General features: G+C 42.3%; 2 protein-coding genes across 2 annotated transcripts; one reads left to right on the forward strand and one right to left on the reverse strand.

Annotated features, from left to right (window-relative positions):
• Positions 1–2,000: 2,000 nt before the first annotated feature.
• LOC116386274 (chloride intracellular channel protein 6-like) lies at positions 2,001–14,823 on the forward strand. The gene is made up of 7 exons (XM_031852358.1): positions 2,001–4,518; positions 4,861–5,439; positions 9,477–9,586; positions 10,331–10,456; positions 10,539–10,645; positions 11,765–11,946; positions 12,112–14,823. The coding sequence occupies exons 1-7, from the start codon at positions 2,548–2,550 to the stop codon at positions 12,271–12,273; spliced, it is 3,237 nt and encodes a 1,078-aa protein (XP_031708218.1). The 5' UTR covers positions 2,001–2,547; the 3' UTR covers positions 12,274–14,823.
• A 2,959-nt stretch (positions 14,824–17,782) lies between these two features.
• Positions 17,783–23,315, reverse strand: urp2 (urotensin II-related peptide). The gene is made up of 5 exons (XM_031852435.1): positions 22,749–23,315; positions 19,901–20,203; positions 19,452–19,486; positions 18,993–19,146; positions 17,783–18,311 (listed from the first exon to the last, which is right to left on the reverse strand). The coding sequence occupies exons 1-5, from the start codon at positions 22,843–22,845 to the stop codon at positions 18,280–18,282; spliced, it is 621 nt and encodes a 206-aa protein (XP_031708295.1). The 5' UTR covers positions 22,846–23,315; the 3' UTR covers positions 17,783–18,279.
• Between the last annotated feature and the right edge of the window lie 306 nt (positions 23,316–23,621).

Consider the following 23,621-nt stretch of genomic DNA (forward strand, 5'->3'; position numbering starts at 1 on the left):
AGGTCGCGGCTACAAGCGGCCGAAATGAGCTTCCTCCGTAGGGTGGCCGGGCTCAGCCTTAGAGATAGGGTAAGGAGCTCGGTCATCAGGAGGGAGCTTGGAGTCGAGCCGCTACTCCTTCGCGTCGAAAGGAGTCAGCTGAGGTGGTTCGGGCATCTAATTAGGATGCCTCCTGGACGCCTCCCACTGGAGGTTTTCCAGGCACGTCCAACAGGGAAGAGACCCCGGGGAAGACCCAGAACACGCTGGAGGGATTACATCTCACAGCTGGCCTGGGAACGCCTCGGGATCCCCCAGAATGAGCTGGAACATGTTGCCGGTGAGAGGGAAGTCTGGGTTAGCCTGCTTGGCCTGTTGCCACCGCGACCTGACCCCGGATAAGCGGTGGAAAATGGATGGATGGATGGATGCATAGTCATACCAACATATCAGCAGTTCCCACCAGAAGGACAAAGAAAACCATGTGACACAGGCTACAATTGACTTCTATTAGCAACAATTTAAATATGACGTGAACAATGTTCTTTTAATACAATGACAATTGAAAATACATGATTGGTGCAAGGAAAATAAACAAAACAACAATATCTTCCTTTCTTTCTTTAAATGTTTTTGTTAAAGCCACCCAGTAATCGGTGCCATATTTCAGGAGGACATCTGTAAATAAAAAAAAGTATTCAAATATATCATATAGGAAAGGGCTAATTTTCTTTCAAGGGTTTGATATATATTGTTGAACATAACTGCAATTTATGTAATTGCATTTTGATATACACAACTAAGGATAACATGATGTTGTATTCCCATCCTCCACATTTCTATTTTATTTTCCATGTGAAATGGCCTAAAAGCTGAATCTGAAAGGCTACAGCAACAGCCCATGAAGCCAAACGCATTAGTAAGCCAACATTAGACACACGTGCAGTAAAGATAGTCTGTGTTTATGTTAACTGTTTATTTATTTATTTGTAACTAAATATTACAAATAAATAACTTGAAACATTCACAATATGTGATTTTATATACAGGAATAATTCCATTACATATTTCAAGATTCAACTTTCACATTAAAAGAGCAAAGAAATTAAAAACTGATTTATATCGAGCTTTATATTCAAAATACTTGAACTATTACATAACAAAAAACGATCTAAAGTTGACTTCTTTGCTTTTGTTATATTATATAAATATTTTATCCTGCTAATGAAGTAAATGTTTATTCACGAACCTCCCAATGTTCCTTATAATTAGGGTCAACAGTTGTAAAACATTCTGCAGACTTTTACTTTTTGCTGTCTCAAGATATTATTTGAAGTCAACATTCTGCCCTCTTGTGGTGGCCTATACGTATTACATAAGCAGGTTTAATACTGTAAGTGCATTTGAAGACTTTATTTAAATAAATAATACTATATATAGAAATTGCGCTCTTCCACATCTGTTAAAAATACAAAGATAAGAAAAATTATTATGTGTTAATAACAAGTTTAAATACATTGCAGAATGTGTGTGTCTCAAGACCATTGTTCTGTTCTGGCTGTTGCTGTGAGTGAGCAACAGCACAATACCATACTGTGTTACCAATTTCATGGTAATACAAGCTTACACAATCACTTTCAAAATGACGGTAGAAATAGACAAAACAAATCTAGTGTGTTAGTGCTGTAAGCAAACCTTGAAAAGTACACCATGCTGAAAAAGATTTAAACTAAGACTATGTGCTTCCGTGTAGTGTACTGTTCTGTATGTAATGGTAGTGTGTGTGTGTGTGTGTGTGTGTGTGTGTGTGTGTGTGTGTGTGTGTGTATGTGTGTGTGTGTTTGTGTTTAAGGAAATTCAAGTGAAGTGGTGCTGGTCCCTGGGTGGCAGAGGGGTTTAAGCTCCAGGTCATGTGGGGATCAGCCTCCATTTAATCCTTTGGAGAGAGAGAGAGCGAGAGAAAGAGAGGGAGATTGTATTTATTGATGTCTAACTGGGCTTAAGGTGCAGTACTAATTCGAGCACCACAGCCACAAGCAAAGAGTAAAACGAGTGTCAAACCGTAAACCTGTGTGCCTGAATAATATACACTGTCTCAGGATCGGTGGAGGTAAAATATCAGAATACGGATTGTCTTCCCTTTGCCTGGAATTTTGGAACTTCCTGGGAATCCAACAGGTCTTTTACGATCTTCAGGGCTGTGTAAACATTCAGAGATCCATCTCGGAACTACTCTTCGAACTTGGACTCATCTGGAAATCTTACTTTCGACCATCAGAAACACTGTGAGATCCTTTCAAACTATTTTTCTGGAATATTGGATATATTTTATGATCTTTGGTACCTTGGTCTCCTCAGAAACACGCTGAGATCCACTTTGGGGTCTGATTTGGAAACTGGATCCATTCTGCAATCTTAGTCATACCTCCAAAATTCGTCTTTAACTGTTTCTGGAATACTGGGCCCAAACCACAAACTGGACATCTTGTAGAACTTGACACTGATCTTGGTCACTTGGGCATCAATTCCTCCTGAGTAAGTGTCCCATCATTTCCTCAAACTTTCCCAATGGCTCAATCAGGATCCTGCCCAAACCCAGACCTGTCAAATGGCACCATTGTCTACGGCCCACTAGATATCTGTTCAGACCTGGATACCCAGAGAGGAAGAGAGGATGAGGAAGGAGAAGAAGATGATGAGGAGGTGGAACTAGCCGAGGAAGTAGGGGAGGAGGTTTTGATGATGACTGAAGCAGAAGAGGGGCAAGCTGAAGGAGACAGCAGAGAGCAGAGTGAAAGGGAAGAAGTGAGGATTATCCAAGAGACCCTGTTACCAAATGAAGTTATACTGGAGGGGGAGGGAGGAGGTGCAAGACTAGAGGAAAACAGGGAGGCAGGAATAAAAGTGGGGGATGAAGAGCACCAAATGATAGAGGAACAGACAAGAGAGACCCAAGGTGAACAAGAGTCAAAAGACACAAAGACGATGATTGAAAATCCATGTCACTTTTCAGCATTGATTAAGGTTGAGAAAGGTCAAGCGTATATATTAGACAGCAATGAGAAAAAAGAAGAAGACAAGGAAGATGAAGAAAATAAACAAGAAGCAGTGATAGCAAGTTTGGAAACAGAGGTAAGGGAGGATAAGACCACTGACAGAGACAATGGGTTGGAAGACCACCAGATGGTGTCCACTTCTGATGATGCAGAGCATGTTGGGGACTCAGGTACTCTTGTGGAAGAGCCGGGAGAGGGTCCACAGTTGTGTTCAGATAACACAGACAAAGCAGAAGTTGTTACTCTTCCCACCAATGGTGATGTAAGAGAAAGCTTTGAGGACTCAGCAGTAGATGTGACCCCTGTTACCGCTGGGATAAAAGAACAAGTCGACTATCAAGAGGATCTATGCCAAACCTCAACTGTTAGCAACAATGGAATACCCTTTGGTACAATTGCTACAATTAAACTGGTGGCCAATGAGACCAACCAATTAACCAGTGAGAAGAATAATAAAATGGAAAACACTGATGAGAAGGACAATGCAGAATCCAGCAAAAAGGAAGTTGACACCAGTAATAATCACATCACATGGCAGGAGGATTGCATAGAAGCAAAGGTTGAGCATAAGGAAACCAACGAGTGTGTGAAATATGCAATGACCTCTCCTGATGATGTTCTAGAGATAGTGGGTGAAGTAAATCAGAAGGTAGAGACACCAGACGTTGCCCTTGAACCCTCTGAAGAACAGCAGACAGAAGGAGGGGTTGAGGAAACGAGGATGGTAGGGATCAACAAGAGGCAGCAAGAGGAGAAGCAAGTGCGACAGGGTGGGGTTAATACTCTAGTGATGGATGGGACAGGACACAGTACGGAAGAGGATGGGCAGATGGGTGATAAAGTTAGTAGAGAGTCAATGGGGGAGGAAGAGCACAGAGGAAGAAGTGATCTAAAAGTGCAAGAAGATAAGATTGCTCAAGCTGAAAACCAGGCTGAGGAAGATCTCCCAGAACCAGTACCGCAGTGTGTCAAGGAGGTACCTTTAGGTAAACAGCGAGATGCGCAATTGGACCAGGTGGACGAAGCATTTGAACTAGAGGAAGGAGGTGCAGATGTACCTGATAACCTTGGAGAAGAGGGCACCTCAGACGATAATGAGTCCACAACAGAGCAGAGAGGTGATTTGCAAGAACATCCTTCAGAGCTCCTCAAAGAAGGAGGAACAGATTGGGGAGAAAAATTGAGAGAACAGCTAAGAGAGCAGGCCCTTGTAGAAGACGAGAAGGGAGGAGGAGCAGAAGAAGAAGCAATGGAAGGAGAGTTAGAGATGGCGGAAGAGCCTGTGACGGTTTTAGATGATGATATTGAAGAGATAGAGGACAGTCTGAGGAGAGAACTTGAAGAACAAAAGCCTGCCACCATTACACCCCCTTCTGAACACACTATAGCGGAGACAAAGGATCCAGATAATCAAGAACTGCAAGAAGAGGAACTTGAACTTGTTAAAGAGAAAGATATGAAACTGAAAGATGAAAAAGAAGAGGTAGAGAAGAATGAGAAGCAGAGAGATGAAGAAGCAGAGGTGGAGAAGGATAAGAAGCAGAGAGATGAAGAAGCAGAGGTGGAGAAGGATAAGAAGCAGAGAGATRAAGAAGCAGAGGTRGAGAAGGATAAGAATGAGAAAGATGAAAAAGAAGAGGTAGAAAGGGATGAGGAACAGAGGGATGAAAAAGAGGTAGAGAAGGACGAGAAACCAAAAGATGAAAAAGAAGAGTTAGAGGAACAGAGAGATGAAAAAGAAGAAGAGGTAGAGAGGGACGAGGAACACAAAGATGAAGAAGCAGAGGAAGCGATGGATGAGAAACAGAAAGATGAAAAAGAAGAGGTAGAAAAGGATAAGAGGCCAAACGATGACAACAGAGAGGTAGAGTTGGATATACATGGAAGAGTTAAAGGACTGAAACAAGCAATGGAGAATGGGATCTTGTGTCGTGAGCCACAGCCGCTAAGGATGGAAGAATGGGGGACGGCAAGAGTGCTGTCACCCAGAAAGAAAGATAATGAGTGGATTAAAAAAGTTCAACCTGAGGAAGAGAGTGCACCAGAAATTAAACTCTGGAGGAAAGAACTGAGGCCTGTGAAAAAAGATGTCTGGGAATCTGAGAGGGGAAGAAATGAGAGAGAGAAAAGTCCTCCAAGGAAGGAGGACTGGATAAAGGAGCTGAAGTCAGTGATCAAACATGATTCCCTACCCAAAAAGAGGGATGATCAGGTAAAGAAAAAACGAGTGGTGCTGTTGGAGGATGGCCATTCATACATCCCCCAGCGGGAGGAGATGATCGAAGAGAAGAGAGAGGAGGTGAAACTGATCTCCCATAAGAGGAAGGAGAGCCCTTTGGCCCCTGGGCGAGGGAACAGCAGAACACCCCTAGACCAGGACTACGAGATCTCCCTGTATGTCAAGGTAATGAACCATATGAACCGACACATGCTGTAAACATACCCTATGTCATCCCTGAGTCAAACAAGGGTTTCTTGGTCGAGGTCAATGACTTTGATGGTTCTAGCACCCTATAATGACCTAATGAAGCTGAAAACTAGAGTCATACAGAGGACCTCCACACAAAACACAACAGAAAAAAAGAAACAACAGTTAAAAGATGACAATTAGTTTTTGACTTCTGTCAACTTTTGCAATTCGACATTTCTGGCAAATACACTGCGTTGACCAATAAAAGGCCCATTGTTAGTTTGCCTGAATGCTGCATTGAAATCATTTCAGAGTTGTAAATTCCTGTATTACAGTGCTTTTAATAGCTGTGCAGTGTTTTGATGTGTGATGAGCTTTTAAACTTGATCAATTGACATCCATGACACACAGAATGTGTCATGCAAACAGGAAGAAGTCAACCAGTATTTATGACTTGCTGAGAAGTACACTGGCGTACACTGATGAGTTGACGTGTCCACCTATAATGAAGCACGTCAAAATGCAGACTTCCTGGTTTGTGTTTCATGGGCTCACTGGTACCTAAAAGAACCAATGCAGCCGCTTGTACTATTTCCACGCAGCTCTATTTGAGCTTTGAAGTCTTGCTAACAGTTAGGGAGTCAACACTGCCATGGAAACCAACTCTTTCTGTAAATGTACTCCATGCAAGATTCACATTGATTTGTTTTGTACTGAATGTGGAAGCCATCGGCTAGAAGCTTTTGGACAGAATACATATAGTCAGCTAAGTTTGGCTAACTACAGGTAGAATGGCCCTTGCATTTGTGACACCGCAGATCCAAACATGAGGCGGCTCAGGTACACGGCTGCCCCAAGGCCACGTTCGGGAGAAATGTGGACGAAAAAAAAAGTCCCAATTAGCAGCACATGAACAGCTCTGGAGCCGTAAACTGGGCCCAGTTTTGCAGCATCCTTCATCAGGAGACTGGCATGGCTCTCACAAACACAAATGCCGGATTCAGGCCGCTGTTGAGCCAAGCCATTTTGGCTACCGGGTCTGGACATGAGCCCAGGCAGAATGTCCCGTGGCATCTCAGAACTAAAACTAAAAATTGTGCTCTTCTGTATGTTTTGCCTCAGAAATATCACAGTAAGTGAGTGAACAGATTCAAACATAAATGTTCAACTATATCCTTTCACATTAGCCGAAAACATCCTTCCAGCAGACACAGACATACCTACAAGCATGTTGTTAATGGCTCCATTGTTGTTGTACTGTGGCTACTTTTCTGAGTGAGTAATAAATACACAGTAGAATTGAACATTTAGCCACCCGCTAATCTTAACATAATCAGTTCAAACCAAGCCATCCAACACGGTTAGCTTGCAGACTCAACTGACATGCCACTGATAAGGTGTACATGTACTATCGCACCTACCTATGTATGATGATATTATTTCATCATTATTATTGAATACTAAATAAAGCAGTATTTGGCTGCTGTATATCCAGGACATAACGAAACAAACCTCTCAGGGACTGTAGTGTTTCAGAGCTGTTGATCTGCTTACCTCATCTCTTTTAGTCAGTGATATCCTAATCCATCCGGCACGGTAGCCTACATAGCTCCATGCATGCAATCCTGAAGGTTGCAGACAAAATAACAAGAACACACATATTACAATACAAGCCAATGCAATAACCTTGTTAGAACTTTGACCTTTGTGAAGCTTGTACTGGTGAGTTTATGTAGGTGTCCATTCTTAAACTTGAATGAACACTAATGTATGTATCAGGTGAAGACCTATACACACAGAGGTCAGTTTTGCTCTCTGGTTCAGCAGCACATTCCTAAGTGAGGCGGAAATAAAAGAGGCCAGCAGAGAGGTTTAACACCATGAAAAAATGCACTAATATCGTCACACGTACACACAACAAGCCTGTTCTCTGTGGGAGCTCACATTCAAACAATGGTCACTCTGTTGGCAGCACAGACTGAAGTAGAAAAATAATGGAAAGGCTCAAGCGTCCTTCTGTGTCGCTGGACTCAATAGCACCCGAAGGACACAATTTAGACTGGCTTTACTCCCCCCCACTGAGACAATGAGCCAGCCAGTAAATACAGGTCTGTGGAGGATTTCATTGAGAAGTTCTTTCATGATTACAAAACACCAGACGAACTAATAAGATGGTGACTTGTCATGAAATACAGTATGTCATTTGTCTTGTCTGACACTCTGTCTAGCTGGTGTTAGGGCACTAATGAGTGAATAACAGAGCTGTGCTGCTGCCTGTTGCACGCAGGGTTAATCTCTGCATTCTCACTCTGTAAGCTGATTAGCCTGCTGTTTGGTGCTGAGAGCTGTGGGCACAGCGTTGCTGGAAAGAACACATACTCTCCTCAAACTGAATGCTGCATGTACATTATGTTTAACAGCCCAGCACCAAGGGTCGACTCAAGGTTTACTGGTTGTTGTTTTTAACACAGGGCATTCATTATAATTAGATCTGTGGCACTGGCTGTGGTCCAGTGCTGATCTGTTGAACCGAGCTGTCCCGTCTACTTACACTCCTGCTCAGCCTCAGCCTCACCCTCTACTCCCCCAGGAGATGTACAGCACATGTACTTACACTACACTGTCTCACAGCTACCCCGGGTTGAACTCACTGCTACTGATTCATGTAAAGAATCCATATTGGATGTATTGAGTGTGGGAAACATAAGAGACGTCTCAGCTGCTGTGGGTGTGAAAAACATCTTTCCATTCACACTGGTTACTTTGTGTGTGTTTGAGATTCCACTCCCACCCACTCCTCTGGGAAATGAAGGAACTCATGCACTATTCTGTGCCTCCCAACTTCACACAAACATTGACCTCAAGTCAGATTATCATTTTATGTAAACTAAGCCACGACACTAAATTAGACCAGGTGCATAAAGTGGCCCAATGGCACCTTCCCCAATGACTACCCCCCTATATCTGGCGCCCTTGCTCGGACCACGGCCATCTTAAAGTTCAGTCTTCATTTTGATCTCAACTACATACCTTTAAAGACTACATCTTGCTTCAACCCTTACCATAACCTCAAGCAATGCTCAGCTTCCTGCTCCTACATGGCTTTTTATTCTCATATTGTAACTTTGTGAACATATTTTACCCTCGCAATGTGGTTAATACACACACATATTTTGACTTGAGACTGAGTTTAATATTCGTTCTGACAAAGAGGATTTGTGTGTGGAGGAGACACTGGCATTCCAGAGAAAGCAGAAAAAACCAAGCAGCAGTCTGAGGAGCGGGCAGATGGACAGACAGACAGACAGACAGACAGACAGAGAAGGCAGACAGGCAGACAGGCAGGCAGACAGACAGACAGGCAGACAGGCAGACAGACAAGCAGACAGACAGACAGGCAGATAGGCATGGTGCTGGTTTGTGGTATATTATCGTGGCTGAAAGGATAAGAGGGCCGCTGTTTTGGACGAACTAAACATGGATTATACTTTTTGTTGGGGTTTGTTTTTTGTTACTGCGGTAACTGGGGGAAGCTGTCTTTGAGGGGTCTTCAGAGGAGTGTGAGCTTTCACATCACCTTTCATTTGGCCGCCATGTCCTGGTGTGACATTGCAGTAAAGAAATTGGGCTTCCCTACCATTGAGCTATTTGTAAAGGTAAGTGATGAGTAAAATCCTTCCCTAATTACATGCATCCATGAATGGCAGCGTTGGGGAAAGGTTGGGTTTAGTCAGGTCAACTCACATGGTTATGGTTGATGAGTGCAGGTATATCCACAGACACAAGGTTAATCCATGGATTTACTGGCCAGGTCATAAAAAATGTTGATGTCACATGATGTCATGGTGATGTCATACACCTCCAGTCTTTCTCTCAGAGGAGCTTCTGTCTTTGTTCAACTATCAACAGACCGCTATGACCTGGTCATAGCTCAGGTCTAAAATATAGGCACTGACACTCTATAGGCTTTGTATTATGTGATCTATGGCATTCTCTCAACTCTGCACTGGTGTGTGTGTGTTTGTCTGTAGGCGGGAAGTGATGGGGAGAGCATTGGTAACTGTCCATTCTCTCAGAGACTCTTTATGATCCTGTGGCTTAAAGGAGTCATCTTCAACGTCACCACCGTCGACCTCAAACGGTAACATGCTCCACACACATCCATTCTATATTGGCAGGATGTGCCCGTAATGCTAGTTTTTCCTCTGGTATGCATTTAGACCTTTGGGCTCACCATGTAAAACATTCAGTGAAGCTTTTATTCTTTGTCTAAGGAAAGAAAGTCTCTGTGGTTGAAATGACGCAAATGAAACAAAATCCCCAAATTAGTATTTTTTCACAGCTGATTAAATGTTGTGCTAATTTTGAATGCCGATAAAAACAAGACAGCCAATAATAATAATGACTCTTGCTCATGGGATGAGTAGATTTTCCCATAGTTTCCGTTATTCAGACTGTCACAGACAGTGATAAACCAAGTAAAGATGATAAAGACCGTATATAAAGAGAACAGCTGGGGAGGTGAAGCAGTCGAACTTGATTGTGATAGTTAAATGAGACAAAAGAGGGGTAAACATAGTTTGTTGTCAAGGTAACGTATAGAAAAGCATTTATTACCAAGTGCATTAGCCAACGCTAACATGGACATCATATGTGTCAGAACTGACATGTATTTGTTGAGAAAGCTATACTATAAAAGCTTACAGGTCAGGATCAGTGACGCCAACGGTCTCCATGATAAAGGTTTGAGCATCTTCAACGAATATTCCATATTTTTGTTTGTTTCGTCCCTGGTGTGTAAAGGCGAGAGCAACAACCATAAGTCTGCTGTAGTCTCTGTCTTTCTTGGTGTCTACACCGTATGTTGTATGTTTTGTGTTGCCAGGAAGCCGGCTGACCTGCAGGACCTCGCTCCAGGAACAAACCCTCCTTTTGTGACCTTTAATGGCGAAGTCAAGGTCGATGTCAACAAGATCGAAGAGTTCCTGGAGGAGAAACTGATCCCACCACGGTACAGGACACACATTTACACACATTTACTTCAAGTCTACAGGGGTATTCAGTGGACTACTCTAACATGTCTTTAACGTCAGCTACCCCAGACTGGCTCCCAAACATCCTGAAGCCAACACAGCGGGCATCGATGTGTTCGCCAAGTTCTCAGCTTACATCAAAAACCCGAGGAAAGACACCAACGACGGTAAGAGAGAGGATGTGTGAGGGCTGGCTTCAAATGATTTCACTCAGGAAAAGGGTTTTTGTTCCAGCCAAAGGGGTCGACAGGCCGACTGATATGGGCTGAAAAGCTTTGATGAAAATAACCGAATAGCAGAAACACAGTTAGGTGTTTTACCAGATTGGGACCAGAGCAAATGAATCTGGTACCAATTTGCTACAATAATGCATGTAGCCTCGAGTTTAGTTTGTGTTCACGTGGCAGCATTTACAATGCAGGAAGACTCTCGGAAGTAAACAAAGAGTGAAAGAAGAGCAGATTGTTCCAGAAATAGATTAGAGTGCCACTTTCCAATGCCACAATGGAGGGACTACTGACGTTGATCTTGGTCCTGGTCATTAATTATTACATTGTTTGCATTTATCACTTTATGCAAACAATACAGTTTGAAAATGAGACACATCTGCGGATAAAATGTATTAATCACATCGCTGGTTTAGTCCAAAAAAGGCGCAAAGCATCTCACAGTTGGATCGGATCGTGGTCGGATCATCCTTTCACCACAAACAGACTGTATGGAACAGTACAAGAGTTTGTTTGTAACCGAACCTAGACCACCTCATCAACAAGGTCTCGGTTCAGCTATTTGGATTCGTACCCAAGTGTGATTGCTGTGTTCACACCTGTCTAAACAAACCGTACCCAGGGGGTAAATGCTCCAGGGTTCAATTTAACCGAACTAAACAAGCTGGTATTAGAGACTAGCTGCTGAACATTGTGGAGCACTAAGACGCTGCCAGATGTTAGTCTCTAAAGGTGGTAGAGACCAAAAATGGAGCTCAGAGAGACAGAATATTAGACTTTTGAACTATGATGTTGCTCTGTGTCTGCTGGATGTGGATGTGGACTGTTTGCTAACATGCTCACCATATCAACTTTATAAGGTGATAATGTGTCAGTGTTGAGTTTACAGCTTGTTAGGCTGCTCTGATTGGCCAAAAGCATGCAGCTCTGCTGTAATGTGTATATAGCTTGAGATCTCTACCTCTTAAGGTCTTAATGTGATGGTTATATTTGTTACTCAAGGAGCTATCATATCATCTGATCCATTGTCTACTGCTCCATCTCTATCTCTATCTGCAGCCTTAGAGAAGACCTTGCTGAAGTCTCTCCGGCGTCTTGATGACTTCCTGAGGACTCCCCTGCCGGAGGAGATTGATGCGGACGCCTCAGGAGACCTGCCCGAGTCCTCCAGGAGCTTTCTAGACGGGTCTGAGCTCACCCTGGCTGACTGCAACCTGCTGCCTAAACTACACATCCTGAAGGTTCACTGATATTTCATACTGTAGGGAAAGAATGGTCTACAATGTGTTTATGTGCTCCACATATAAGAGATAATGCATTCTGGGAATATTAGGATTGCTTAGATCGCTCCAACAATGTTCCCAACACCTGTCAACTCACTCGTGGTTTAATTTTTCTGTTTGCAGGTCGTAGCCAAGAAATACAGAGGCTTTGAGATCCCAGCGGAGATGACAGGGGTGTGGAGGTATTTAAACTGCGCTTATCAGAGGGAGGAGTTCACCAGCACCTGCCCCGCTGAGAGGGAGATCCACTTTGCCTATCTGGATGTGGCAAAGCAAATTAAATAAGAGCAAGAGTTGGAAATTACGGAAACAAGGGGGGTGAAAAATGAGAGAACACCGACAGGAGGAAAATGTCTTTTAGTGAACCCTGGAGAGATGTATCATGTGTGACTGTCGGGGGTACGACAAGCAGGCAAGGAAGCATGACAAGAGAGATGAGGGTAGTAGTAAGGAATGGAGAATACTGGTGATAAGGAAAGAAATCCAACTGGTGGGAGAATCCTGATAAATTTACATTACCATGTAGGAAGCTATACAGTATGAAGAATATGAGCTCCAGGTTATAGACTAGGCCGATCCATACTAATACATCTATTAACTCCTAACTTTTAACTGTAATATCGTTGCATCAGTTGGAAGTGGAGCCCTCATCCTGATTACCTGTTTGTGTGTGTACAAGTCTTCAGTGTGTGTGTGTGTGTGTGTGTGTGTGTGTGTGTGTGTGTGCTCTCACAGGTTGGGTTGCACAGTCATCTATTGTGTCTTTGTACCTATAATTCTACAAATAATTACAAGAGGTTTTGTAGAATGATTATTAGTTTCACTTTTCAGATGATGGCCGGTCCAAGTTCACTGCAAAGACTAAATAAATAGCACAATGAACAATGTTTAGCTCATCTAACAGAGTCTAGTTAACAACTTGTTTTGTTAATTTGAATCAGAACCTTTAGCATATAAATGTATGGAATCTGAAAATCAAATCTTATTTTAAATCATGGCAACATCCAAATATGTGAAATTAAAGAAGAATGCACACACTGACCCACAAATAGCTCCAGCGTGAAACTGTTTTTGTACGGTACATGTTAATTAGTGAGCTTTAGAGGTGCATCTTTATTTTGTTCGGGCAGAGCTGGGCTAGCCACTTGTTTTCACAGTTTATGCTAAGCTAAAGTTAAGCTTCATATTTAGCGTACAGGCATTTCTTCTTAACCTGCGGCAAAAAAGAAAATAACAATATCTCCTAAAACCTTCTAAAGTATTCTTCAAGATGTGTCTCTAGGTCCTGTTTCAGAGCTTTGGAGTAGAAGACATTATGATGTCTTATGACCATGACCTCCAATGTTGATCTGTGTCTGGGATATTACCATCGACATGTGAATGCATTGGATTCTGGGAGCCACGGATGTTTCCGAGACTGCAAAATTATTAACTTATACTTATAATTATTAATTATCACACTAGTGCGTAGTGAACATTAACACCATAATGCATAATATATGTATACATACACAAGATCTGTAGCTAAGCTAAATATCACCAGACTAAAGCATCAGGTATAAACCATCCTAATGTCATGTGATGATCATTTAAATAGGTGGTAACATCAAAAGGCACAACACTATTTCACAGCAATAGAGACACCAAAGAAAATAAAGGCCACATGTTGAGGACATGAAGTGATGTCCACATCAGAGTAGTGTAAGACGACTGCACCAGAATCAGTCCTCATGACCTTCTGTCTCACTTTGGCCTAAAAATAAAGCGATAAACTGTTAGTCGGTTAATTATCGGATCATCTGACTGCTTGTGTTTCTTGACCAGCTGGTCAAAAACTAAAAAACTTGAATTTTCCCTCCAGTCCTGCCGTTATAAAGTGATAGAAGCAGTGCAGGTGGAACAGGACCAGAGATTTCAGTTGCAAACACTTTAGCTAACGTGATGCGTGACCAAACGTTAGCTCGCCTGCGTTAGCCTGCTGACACTGCAGGACAAATTCAGTAATAAGTCATATTCAAGCTGTAATAAATCAGACACTTTTCCTGTAAGCCTTACTTAAGAAAAAAACATTGATGATTGTAAAAACAACTGCACTACAGTGTTCAGTGGATCACAGTGCAGTCAACCCTCCCAGTATAGGCACAGTGTATGAAATACATTTCTTCACTGAATATCTGTCTTAATGGTAATGAGGAATCTGAGGTTAAATCAAGATGAAGAGCGTTGTGTACTTGTATATGAACATTTCATTGTACTAAATGTGTACTCTCTATACTGATGCTTTGCCACTATGTACTCAGATTGTGATCATCGTTGACATCCTGCTTTTGTATCTAATACTGACTGGCTGAGTGTGGGCAGGCATCGGTGCTACTTGGTTTAACTTTTTGATGGACTGATTCTGAAAACACCACCGTTGTAATCCTGTCCTCACTTATCCAAAGTCTCCCTGCTCCTGTCGGCAGCATCAACAGTGCAGCGCGGGTGAAACTTGCATTTATTTTCCTACAATAATCACCTTTATCAGTTAAAAACAGTGCCTCCTGTCATGGTCATTTACTCTTTCTAAAAACAAAATGATGTGAATGGGACATCATTTGTTTTATTTTAATCAATTTGGTATTTTATTACAGGTTTTTGAGAACAGCAGAATTCAGGAAAAAGTTGTAGTTCCCTTGAATGCAGCTTTATTTCTTTCAAATCATTAGTTTGATCGATGAACAGAAGTAGTTTGGTGTGTTTCTGCACCAAACCACCACTTTGATAGACGTCTTCCAGCCATTCAGTGTTTGGCAGAGATGAGAAACAGCCTGCTGTGTTCTGGCCTTATATCCTCTCTGGGGACAATCTTTAATAAACTGATTTTATCACTGATGTCTCCGGGTTTCTGTCATTACCATTTCATTGTGTAAATACTGAGTTATGTGCTCTTTCTATTCTATTCCATAACAATTTGAGTACAATATGACATGCATTGACAGTAGCATATACATGCTGTACTGACTCGACATTGTTACTGACCGAATACATTAGAGCTCCTCCCAGTGGTGATGGGTCTTTATCACAGCAGACAGTTGGACTCGTCACAATGAGAGAAGCACAGATGCACTCCAGGTTCCTGTGATGGTTCATGCTGGCTCACTGTCACTCTCACTGGAACACTTGAATAGGACTGAGCGATCATTGGTGTTATTAGTAACAGAGTCAAAATATGTGCAACATGAGAAAGGCCTTCACTGTGATCCAAATCCCAGACTTCTGTCTTTTCACGGTGCTCTATACATTCAATTGGGACATACTAGATCTTGTTCTGGCATACTAAGTAGTATGGTAGTATGGGTATTGGAATGCACAGACTGTTATATGCTCAGCGGAGACATGCAGCATGCTACTTCCTGGTTAAAAGCAAGGCTATCACGGTCACCTGAAGGCTGGGCCTCGGTCTTTGACCCCTTCGGAGCTATGGAGTAGGACACATGGGCAGCGTAAGTGGAGCTCTTTGGGTGCACTCTGCCTGACAGAACTGTTTTGGTCCGCACGAATCGAGCAGAGCAGATACGACGCATTTCAGCTTCTTTGGTTAAAAGCTTATTGAAAGGCAGTGAATGCCACAAGAGAATCACGATGTGATGTTATCGATTTATCAATGTATTATTGATCTGTAACTATTCACTGTAAACCTCAAAAAATATTTCAGTGTCACTCTACAGACTCCATATGTTGGAATAGATTAGATAATAAAATTCACTCACTCTGTTATTTTAAAATAATCTCTTATTTCGCTGCTATTTGATTAAGAACACGTTGTACTTCATATCGAGGACTCTTCGCTCAAAGAATCCTAAATAATTGTATGTCCAAGACTCGGTATACTTAACACATACGCACCCGTAAACACTGGAGCATGTGCAGACACACACACTGATCACCGGGGCGACAGTGATGGTGACCTCTGTGGAAACCCTCTGAATGTAAGGACCCAGAGTGTACACACCCAGACCGCAAACACACAGCTCAGTTACCATAGGAACATCCAGAGGAGGAATGTCCTTCTGTTCATATCGTGGTACTGTGAACTCATCACCCCGGGTAAAGTCACACTTCAAATCGAATAATTGTACAGTTCTGGGACAAAACACAGTTATCGACAGCTCATCATTGGAGGTCTGATCTTTCACTTTTAGTCCTGGTTCACGTGTAGTCCGAAAGTACAGGTTTCAACTGATTTCAATTAAACAAACAATGAGTGATGGAGGTCCATGTTTCCACACAAACTCACCAATTCTGTTACGTTACGGTCTACCGTGTGAAAATAAATTACACAAATTACACACAATTTCCAGTCCTTAAAAAGGTTTGTTCTGATCACTCGTAGTATAAAGCTGCTTGCTCTTCAGAGCCCCCGCTTCCTCAATAACGAGCATGTGACGACATAATGGTCATGTCATGAACTTTTAGGAATACAGGCTGAACAGTTCTTTGTTCTTCAAGTGTAATAATAACTAGAGATCGACCAGCCACGACACTAAATTAGACCAGGGGCATAAAGTGGGGCCCAATGGCACCTTCCCCAATGACTACCCCCCTATATCTGGCGCCCTTGCTCGGACCACAACCATCTTAAATCTCAGTCTTCATTTTGATCTCAACTACACACCTTTAAAGACTACATCTGACACAGCTGTGATGCTATCGCAGTGATGTCCACAGACAGAAAGACACACAGAGATATGTATGACCTGTGAGTCTGGCTGCATCATGAACAACTGAAGAGAGCTTAAGATAAAAAATGAAATCTTTATTGTCACAGTGGGGTTTTGCCAGAAATTAACTTTATTTCAAAGTTGGTGCACACATACAAAAAACGACATGTGTCTGTCTTATAAGGAAGAGAAAGGGTTAACAGGGATGTTTGTTCATGTGCCCGGCCACGAGCACACATCGTCTTCTTTGATTGGTCAATCTTGTTAATTAATGAGTGAAGGAAAAGGTCCAAGTCAAGGCTGGCGCCGGTGTGGAGGGAGGTGTGGGGCTTCCTGATGTCACAGCAACACTCTCCTATCACGCAGAGGTCCGGGAAGAGCCAGAGGAGAGGAAGAGAGACTGGATGGAGGGATGGAGGGAGAGATAGATGGAGGGATGGAGGGAGAGATAGATGGAGGGATGGAGGGAGAGATAGATGGGTGGATGAAGCAGTATGAGCTTCTGGAGGCCTGCACTGATGCTGATATTTTAGGTTGGACCCACCAATAACAATGTTCCAATTAACAATTACCACTTTAAATTAAAATGTTACATTTTCACATCAATAAATGAACCAGTTTCATAGACTGATTCAGTGACGGCTTCTACTCTTCTACTGTTAAAGATGTGCACCCAGTAGTTTGATGGTGATTTAAAGGTATCTTTATGGTATTTGCCAAAAGTTGAAGCCAGCAGCCACTTAGCTTAGCTTAGCATACAGACTTTAGCTCTTTATGCTAAGCTAAGCTAAACTACTGGGTGCACATCTTAAACAGTAGAAGAGTAGAAGCCATTTTCTGTTGTCACTGGTTCAATTTGCAATCTTGTGAATGTGAATATATTTCCTGAAAAAAACATTAAAAGTTAGGGATTGTAAACATTATCGATTTTCTGTTGAAGTTCTCATTACATTCTGACAGCAATCAATAAGTCAAATGATCTGACAAAAGAAGAAAAACATCTGGTATCCCGGCTGTCACAGGACTGTAATAAGCCCAACCTACCTGTCTGCCTGCTCGTATTCTGCCCATGCACTCACTGTTCATCACACAAGTTTCTATCTTGACAGCTGTGTGTGCTAACAATAGCCATGTTGGTTGTTTACATTCATAAAGGATCATTTTGGGGGAGTGTCTTTGGAGGGAGGCCTGAAGGGACAGCTGTCCTTGTTGCCGACTCGATAGATTGAGTGACCTTTGGAGCTAGTGCTGCTAGCTACTTTCATTGGAAAAGAGTTGGCAACACTGGGCGTGGTTTACCCCACACAGTTACCCAGCTGCATTGTATACATTATGTAAGATGTGTACTACAGGGCTTGGATCATTTCATGATAATGACCACAATGTGACCAGATGGATTAATTAGATCTTTTGGATGCATGGATGGATGGTTGGTTGGGTGGATGAATGGATAGATGATGGATGGACGGACGGATGGATGGATGGATGGATGGATGGGAGAAGGTGATTGGTGTGTGAGGTGTGGGATAAAGTGGGCGAGTATGGAGGGAGACCAGCGGTGGGAAGGTAAACATTGGCTGAGAGACGATTAGTTCTGGGAGCAGTACTTCCAGAAACACACTGTTGGATAAGAAGAAGAAGAAGAAGAAGAAGAAGAAGAACATCCCGTCATAAAGCAGTTGCAATACTTGCATGACAGCTGAAGACAGTGATAAACATTCAGTATAAATAACACATTCTGACTGTTGTTTGAAGGTTGCATCCTATTTTCCACTCAGAGTTAAATGATAATTCTGGTTCACTACAACTTGGATCTTACAGTATTTTAATATTTTCAGATGTTGTTTTTCGGAGCTGCTTGTTGCAGACAGTCACCTTCAACTTTCTCATTAGACAATCTGCACTTTGTATTTATATAACCTGTTCTTCTCTTTGATGTGAACTAACAAATTGTGGAGTAATTTTAATGTACTATTTCACATAATGTAGGCAGCGGGGAGGAGATTCTGGCTAAGAAATAGTAACATGTAGTCCAACCCCTTTGGGAGCACTTGGGCCAATGATGGATGGCCTTGGTTTTGGCTATAATAGAGCAAAAGTGCTTTAAAGGGAAAAGACAAATCCTGGTTCAATATAATAATGATGCTTTTTTAAAGGCACATTGTTATACATAGCAAATAGGGCTGAGGTGGACGCCATGTTGGTATTCTGTGGGTAGTTACCAACCCATGCCAATGAATTCTGCTTTTATTCCTTGTAAAGATACTACGATAAGGCGCCGTTTAGGCCTTTGACTTTCACCTCTTTTGTTGGTCTTCTTGGTCTGCGGTGGGAGGGACTTCTTGAAGTTTCGACCAGTCAGACTGGGGACGACGACACTTGCTCTGGACGCAGTGCTATCAACTGCTGCTGGGGCCGCAGTGGTGGGCTTCACCCTTCCTTCAGGAGCAGGAGGCTTCAGCCACAGCGGCAGAAGAAAGAATGGAGAATGGAGAGAGGATGATTACTGAAACGAAGGATCCTCAACTGCCTGCATCCTTGTAAACCCACAACAAATCCCTATGGCATCCATTCCCCGCCCTTGGACTCCCTTTGTTTGGAATTTATACTGATGTACCATGTATTGATTACATATTTGTGAACCTAAAACAAGAATATAAGTAAAAATAGGAAGTATACAAGAATAAAAAGTGGCAGTGGAGCAAGCAAGGTAAAGTATTCCTTTCAAAATATATGAGTGCAAATATTTTTACAACTCACCACTTTATTTCTTCTTCCTGAATTTCTGCCGTTTGCTGAAATGAAAAACCAAACAGGCTTCAGTGAAAATCCCCTGATGGAGAGCAGGACAGTGTCTCAGTAGTGAGTTTATGTGGGGAATAAGAGAGCCAATGGGCGGCGTGGGGACGGACATCAGGAAACGGCCTCCCTGAGTAACTTGGGCCTCAGCCTAAAGAGCCTTTCAACAGAATTGCATTGCAAAGCAACAGCTCGGGTTCACGTTTACTTCCTGTCAGCTGATGTCATCACATCCACAACAGGAAATAAACTGTGACATGTTTGAAATGTTTAGTCATAAAGTGTAGAAATGGTGCTATATTATGTCCTCACCTCAATTCTTGCTTCCTATAAAAAATCTGCAACTTTTCATTTCTTTCCATTGTTTCAAAGCACAGTAAGTGAACCTAACATGTTCACAGTATGATTACCTCGGGGCATGATGGTGATCCGTGAGCTCAGTGTGCTGTTAAATGTCCTGTGCAGCTCCTCCAGGGCTGAGATCATCTTCAGCATCTGGGCTCGTTTATCTGGACCGGCTGTCGCAGGGTTGGTCCTCAACCTCCCTGCTCTGTTTCCAGCAATGATAGTCCTTGTAGTGGTTTTGTCAGTGATTCTTGTTGTCCCGTCCACTCCAGCTTTGGTACTCAGGAGCCAGTGTTTCAGGTACTGGCTTGGATTTAGTGCTGAAGACTTCTCTGCGTGAGTGAGACTGGGAAGAGGTTTCACAAAGCCTGGGGAAAAACAATTGTAAGGGGACTGGTTTTTGATGTAGTTTTTGCCAGCACACAGAAGACTTTCCCTTTGATGAGTCATTACGTGGTCCTGGAAAAGCTAAGCTATGATGGAAGTGCCTTGTGCTCTGCCAGAGGACTAAACAATACCCTTCATCAGACCTTCATAGTTTTGATCATTTTGCCCATTGTGCACTGTATAATTATGGTGGGCGCTGCTCACCAGCCAGTCCAGATTTATAGTTGACCCCTTCTTTCTAGAACTGCACCACTGCTCATGCCCATGTCCTTCTAAACAGAATGGTTTCCAAAGGAAACTCGTCAGATACCGATGCTTTAGTCAGTGGCGCGACAATTCAAACTTTTCAATGCAATCTATCAATTAAATTTAATGTGCTGGTAACATGCAAAGTGTCCTTACTTAGTCTGTAGGTTTACTTGGTTACGTTTAGGCAGAATAACTAATTGTTTAGGTTCATGGTTCATGGTTTGGGTTAAAAACCTTTGTTACTTGTAATTGGTATGTTTGTTACGTAACTTACATTCACAATGTTAGGTATGTATGTAGGTTACGTAACAAAAGAAAGGTAAAATAAGTCAATGTTGATTTTGGTTTCACCCAGGACATGGACAACTGTCTCCTGGGTGAAAGTCTGTTTGTTTGACCCAACCATTCACCCAAACCTCCTACCTTAGCAGATTTTTCAGTTGCTGTGAGTGTCTAATTCTGACCTGGATGGGTTTACATTGAAGTTAGCTGAAAGCTTGGTGCGTCCCGTACAGATGCTGAAGGGTGCCTTGGTGGGCCAAGTGTTGGTATTCAACGAGCTGGGATTGAGAATGGGTTGGTTAAAGAGAAACTATACTTGGCTACTAACTCAGATTAGGTTTTGTTTGGAAAACCTGAGTTCGGGGCTTTCATTTTCTTTGATTTTCACACTCATTCTATTCTTAGTCTCGTATAGCCAACACACACACACACACACACACACACACACACACACACACACACACACACACACGTGCTGTTTTGGTGGGATTCCACTGCTTTGCTGGTTGCTAGAAGAGTTGCTGCGAGACCTTCAGCTGCGACATAAGAGTTGTATGAATTGTGTTTATGTGTGTGCGTAATGACGTCTGAGGTTTTGCAACAATGCAGCTCAGTGTGTTTGTGTTTAGACAAAACGATCTCCACACACACACACACACACACCTACACACACTCGAAGGTAGTTTTGTAAGGAATGAAAGGAATGTCAGCGGGTCAAAAAGTCAAATTACACAACTGCTGTTGTTCTTTTTAACAATATAATTTACTATCCAAATCTTAGTTTGTCACTTTCCAAAATCCCATACTCTTTATCTGATTAAACCTATGTTATTAATGTTTTATATTGGGATATAAGTGATATTTATTCCACAAACATGTTTCACTATTTTGAATCAGTCAGCAAAAGGTGTCTGATTCCAAACATGTTCTTCGTAAAGGCATTGAGTTTGTTAAAAGGTTTAACAGCTGCATCCACATTCACTTTGTCTTTGTCTACATTAAATGTCGTGAGCTTATCATCTGTGTCATTACGTGGAGCAGATGTTAATGCAGTCTAACATATAATGTCAAATCTTTGAGAGAAACTTTGTTGTAACCATCCAGTTACAATGTTACTGGACCTTGTTAGGCAGCTAAACACATGGTTCAATTTTACATTTAGGATGGAAAAAATAACATAACATTTCCTCATTTACTATTACTATATATTGAGCCAATAACATATCTGTTATATAAGTAACTTTTGCTGTGAATATTTCATCCGTCCTTCATATTCTTGTACATTTGGAAACAGCAAATGTAGAAGTGAAATTTCAGCAAACTAACATTACAAATTAAAGTATGCTCACTTGCCTACTGACGAACCCTATTGGAAAAAGGCTAATTTTAATGTGACAAACTCCTGCATGAAGGTCAGTAGCACTACAGGTCCATCCAGCACCCCCACACCTCGTTTCCCCCTCTCGACATAAAGGCTACTTCAATTGGTGCTGAACATGCTGCTGTGAACAGAATTGCTAGGATAGGCTTCATAAGCTTAAAGGTATCTGGTGAACCAACATGAGCTTGGTATGTGATCTAAACCGACATGCTGGTCCTGCTCTGCCCATAAATATGGCTTTAGCTGACGATCGCCTCATGATGTTTTCTTAGGAAATGACCATCTTATCAGGTATACCACCGCTCTATCCTTGAATTCTCTTAGTATGTGACAATCTGTAATCTACATCCAGTAAATCATCCAGGAAGTACTGTCCTTCATGTAGAGGTGGAAACCATAATGTTTCCCTCACCTAACCAAGTGCTTTAGTTTTCAGACTTTCACTGTCGGCTTAACTGTAGCTTCACCATGACATTTATTTTCTAATAATCGTTAAAAATGATGGTAAATGTTGGGGGTACCTGTAGGGTCATGTTGTTGGAGGACATGCAGCACTTTGAAAAGCTTCACAGTGTGTGTGTCTAAGACCAGCTAGCTTAACTACTAACCCTTACCTCTCTCTGTGGGTGCTGCCTCCGCTCCCGTCCCAAGAACCATCAGCATCATCATGACAACCTTCATTACAGACACGAGCACTGCACTGTTAAGCATGGCAGCTGTTGCTGAGCACCTAAAGATCAGCACGTTATTTATGTCGCGCACAACTATTATCACAACTGTCTTCTGAAGATTTGAACTCTGTGTTCAGGATTTTGTTCCAAAAAGCTTGCTGATGAACAGGTTTTCAAACGGTATTGCTTCTCCTCATGCTCAACTCATTCTTCTGACCCTTCCGACTTCCTGTTGATTTCGGAGACGTGTTAGGAAGGTGTGGACATTAGCTGCGATGATGTTAAAGTTGGTCTGTTGGTCTCAGATCAACCAGCTCGTTCTAGAGTTGAGTTCTTTTAGTTACTTGTCCTGAGAAGCTCAGTTGATCCTGAAATGCTGAAAAACCTCTTCAGGTGTGATAGTTTCAGAGGTTTCTAAGCTTCTTCTGTTTCTCAACCAGACCGTGGTATTCGTCTACTTAATTCCAAGTCTTCTCAACAACTTTACAGTTAAATAGCTTTCTTTTTACCTGTATAACAAAGTTAAGTCTCTCTGTTCAATTTCCAAGGATGCGCCTCTTGAAGAAGGCTTGTCAGTATCGGATGTGTTCTCTTTCCTAACGCAGCGACCAATCTTGCCTTTATAAACCTGAGTTTGCCCCTGAATGACTGACTGATGGCTCAGCATCAACCAATGACTGGCCTGCAAGGAACTCTAGCCCTGCCTCTTCCTCATTGATGGATTGGTGACATTTGGGGAGTTTGGCGGCGATCTTTGTGTGTTTGGAGTCAAAGCTATCTTTTTGTGAATGTGGTGTGTGTGTGTGTGTGTGTGTG

The sequence above is a fragment of the Anarrhichthys ocellatus genome, unplaced genomic scaffold (assembly GCF_004355925.1).
Source record: "Anarrhichthys ocellatus isolate YVR2014 unplaced genomic scaffold, GSC_Weel_1.0 scaffold12, whole genome shotgun sequence".
NCBI classification, from domain to species: domain Eukaryota; kingdom Metazoa; phylum Chordata; class Actinopteri; order Perciformes; family Anarhichadidae; genus Anarrhichthys; species Anarrhichthys ocellatus.

What these genes read in the sequence shown, in the direction of transcription:
- LOC116386274 (XM_031852358.1), top strand. Translation starts at nt 2,548, where the DNA reads ATGGCTCAATCAGGATCCTGCCCAAACCCAGACCTGTCAAATGGCACC. An exon ending in TGAAAGATGAAAAAGAAGAG is followed by an intron (nt 4,519 to 4,860) that starts GTAGAGAAGAAT and finishes GAAAAAGAAGAG; the next exon opens with GTAGAAAAGGATAAGAGGCC. An exon ending in AGATCTCCCTGTATGTCAAG is followed by an intron (nt 5,440 to 9,476) that starts GTAATGAACCAT and finishes GTTTGTCTGTAG; the next exon opens with GCGGGAAGTGATGGGGAGAG.
- urp2 (XM_031852435.1), bottom strand. Translation starts at nt 22,845, where the DNA reads ATGCTTAACAGTGCAGTGCTCGTGTCTGTAATGAAGGTTGTCATGATG. An exon ending in GGCAGCACCCACAGAGAGAG is followed by an intron (nt 20,204 to 22,748) that starts GTAAGGGTTAGT and finishes GTTTTTCCCCAG; the next exon opens with GCTTTGTGAAACCTCTTCCC. An exon ending in CAAGAAGACCAACAAAAGAG is followed by an intron (nt 18,312 to 18,992) that starts GTGAAAGTCAAA and finishes CTTATCCAACAG; the next exon opens with TGTGTTTCTGGAAGTACTGC.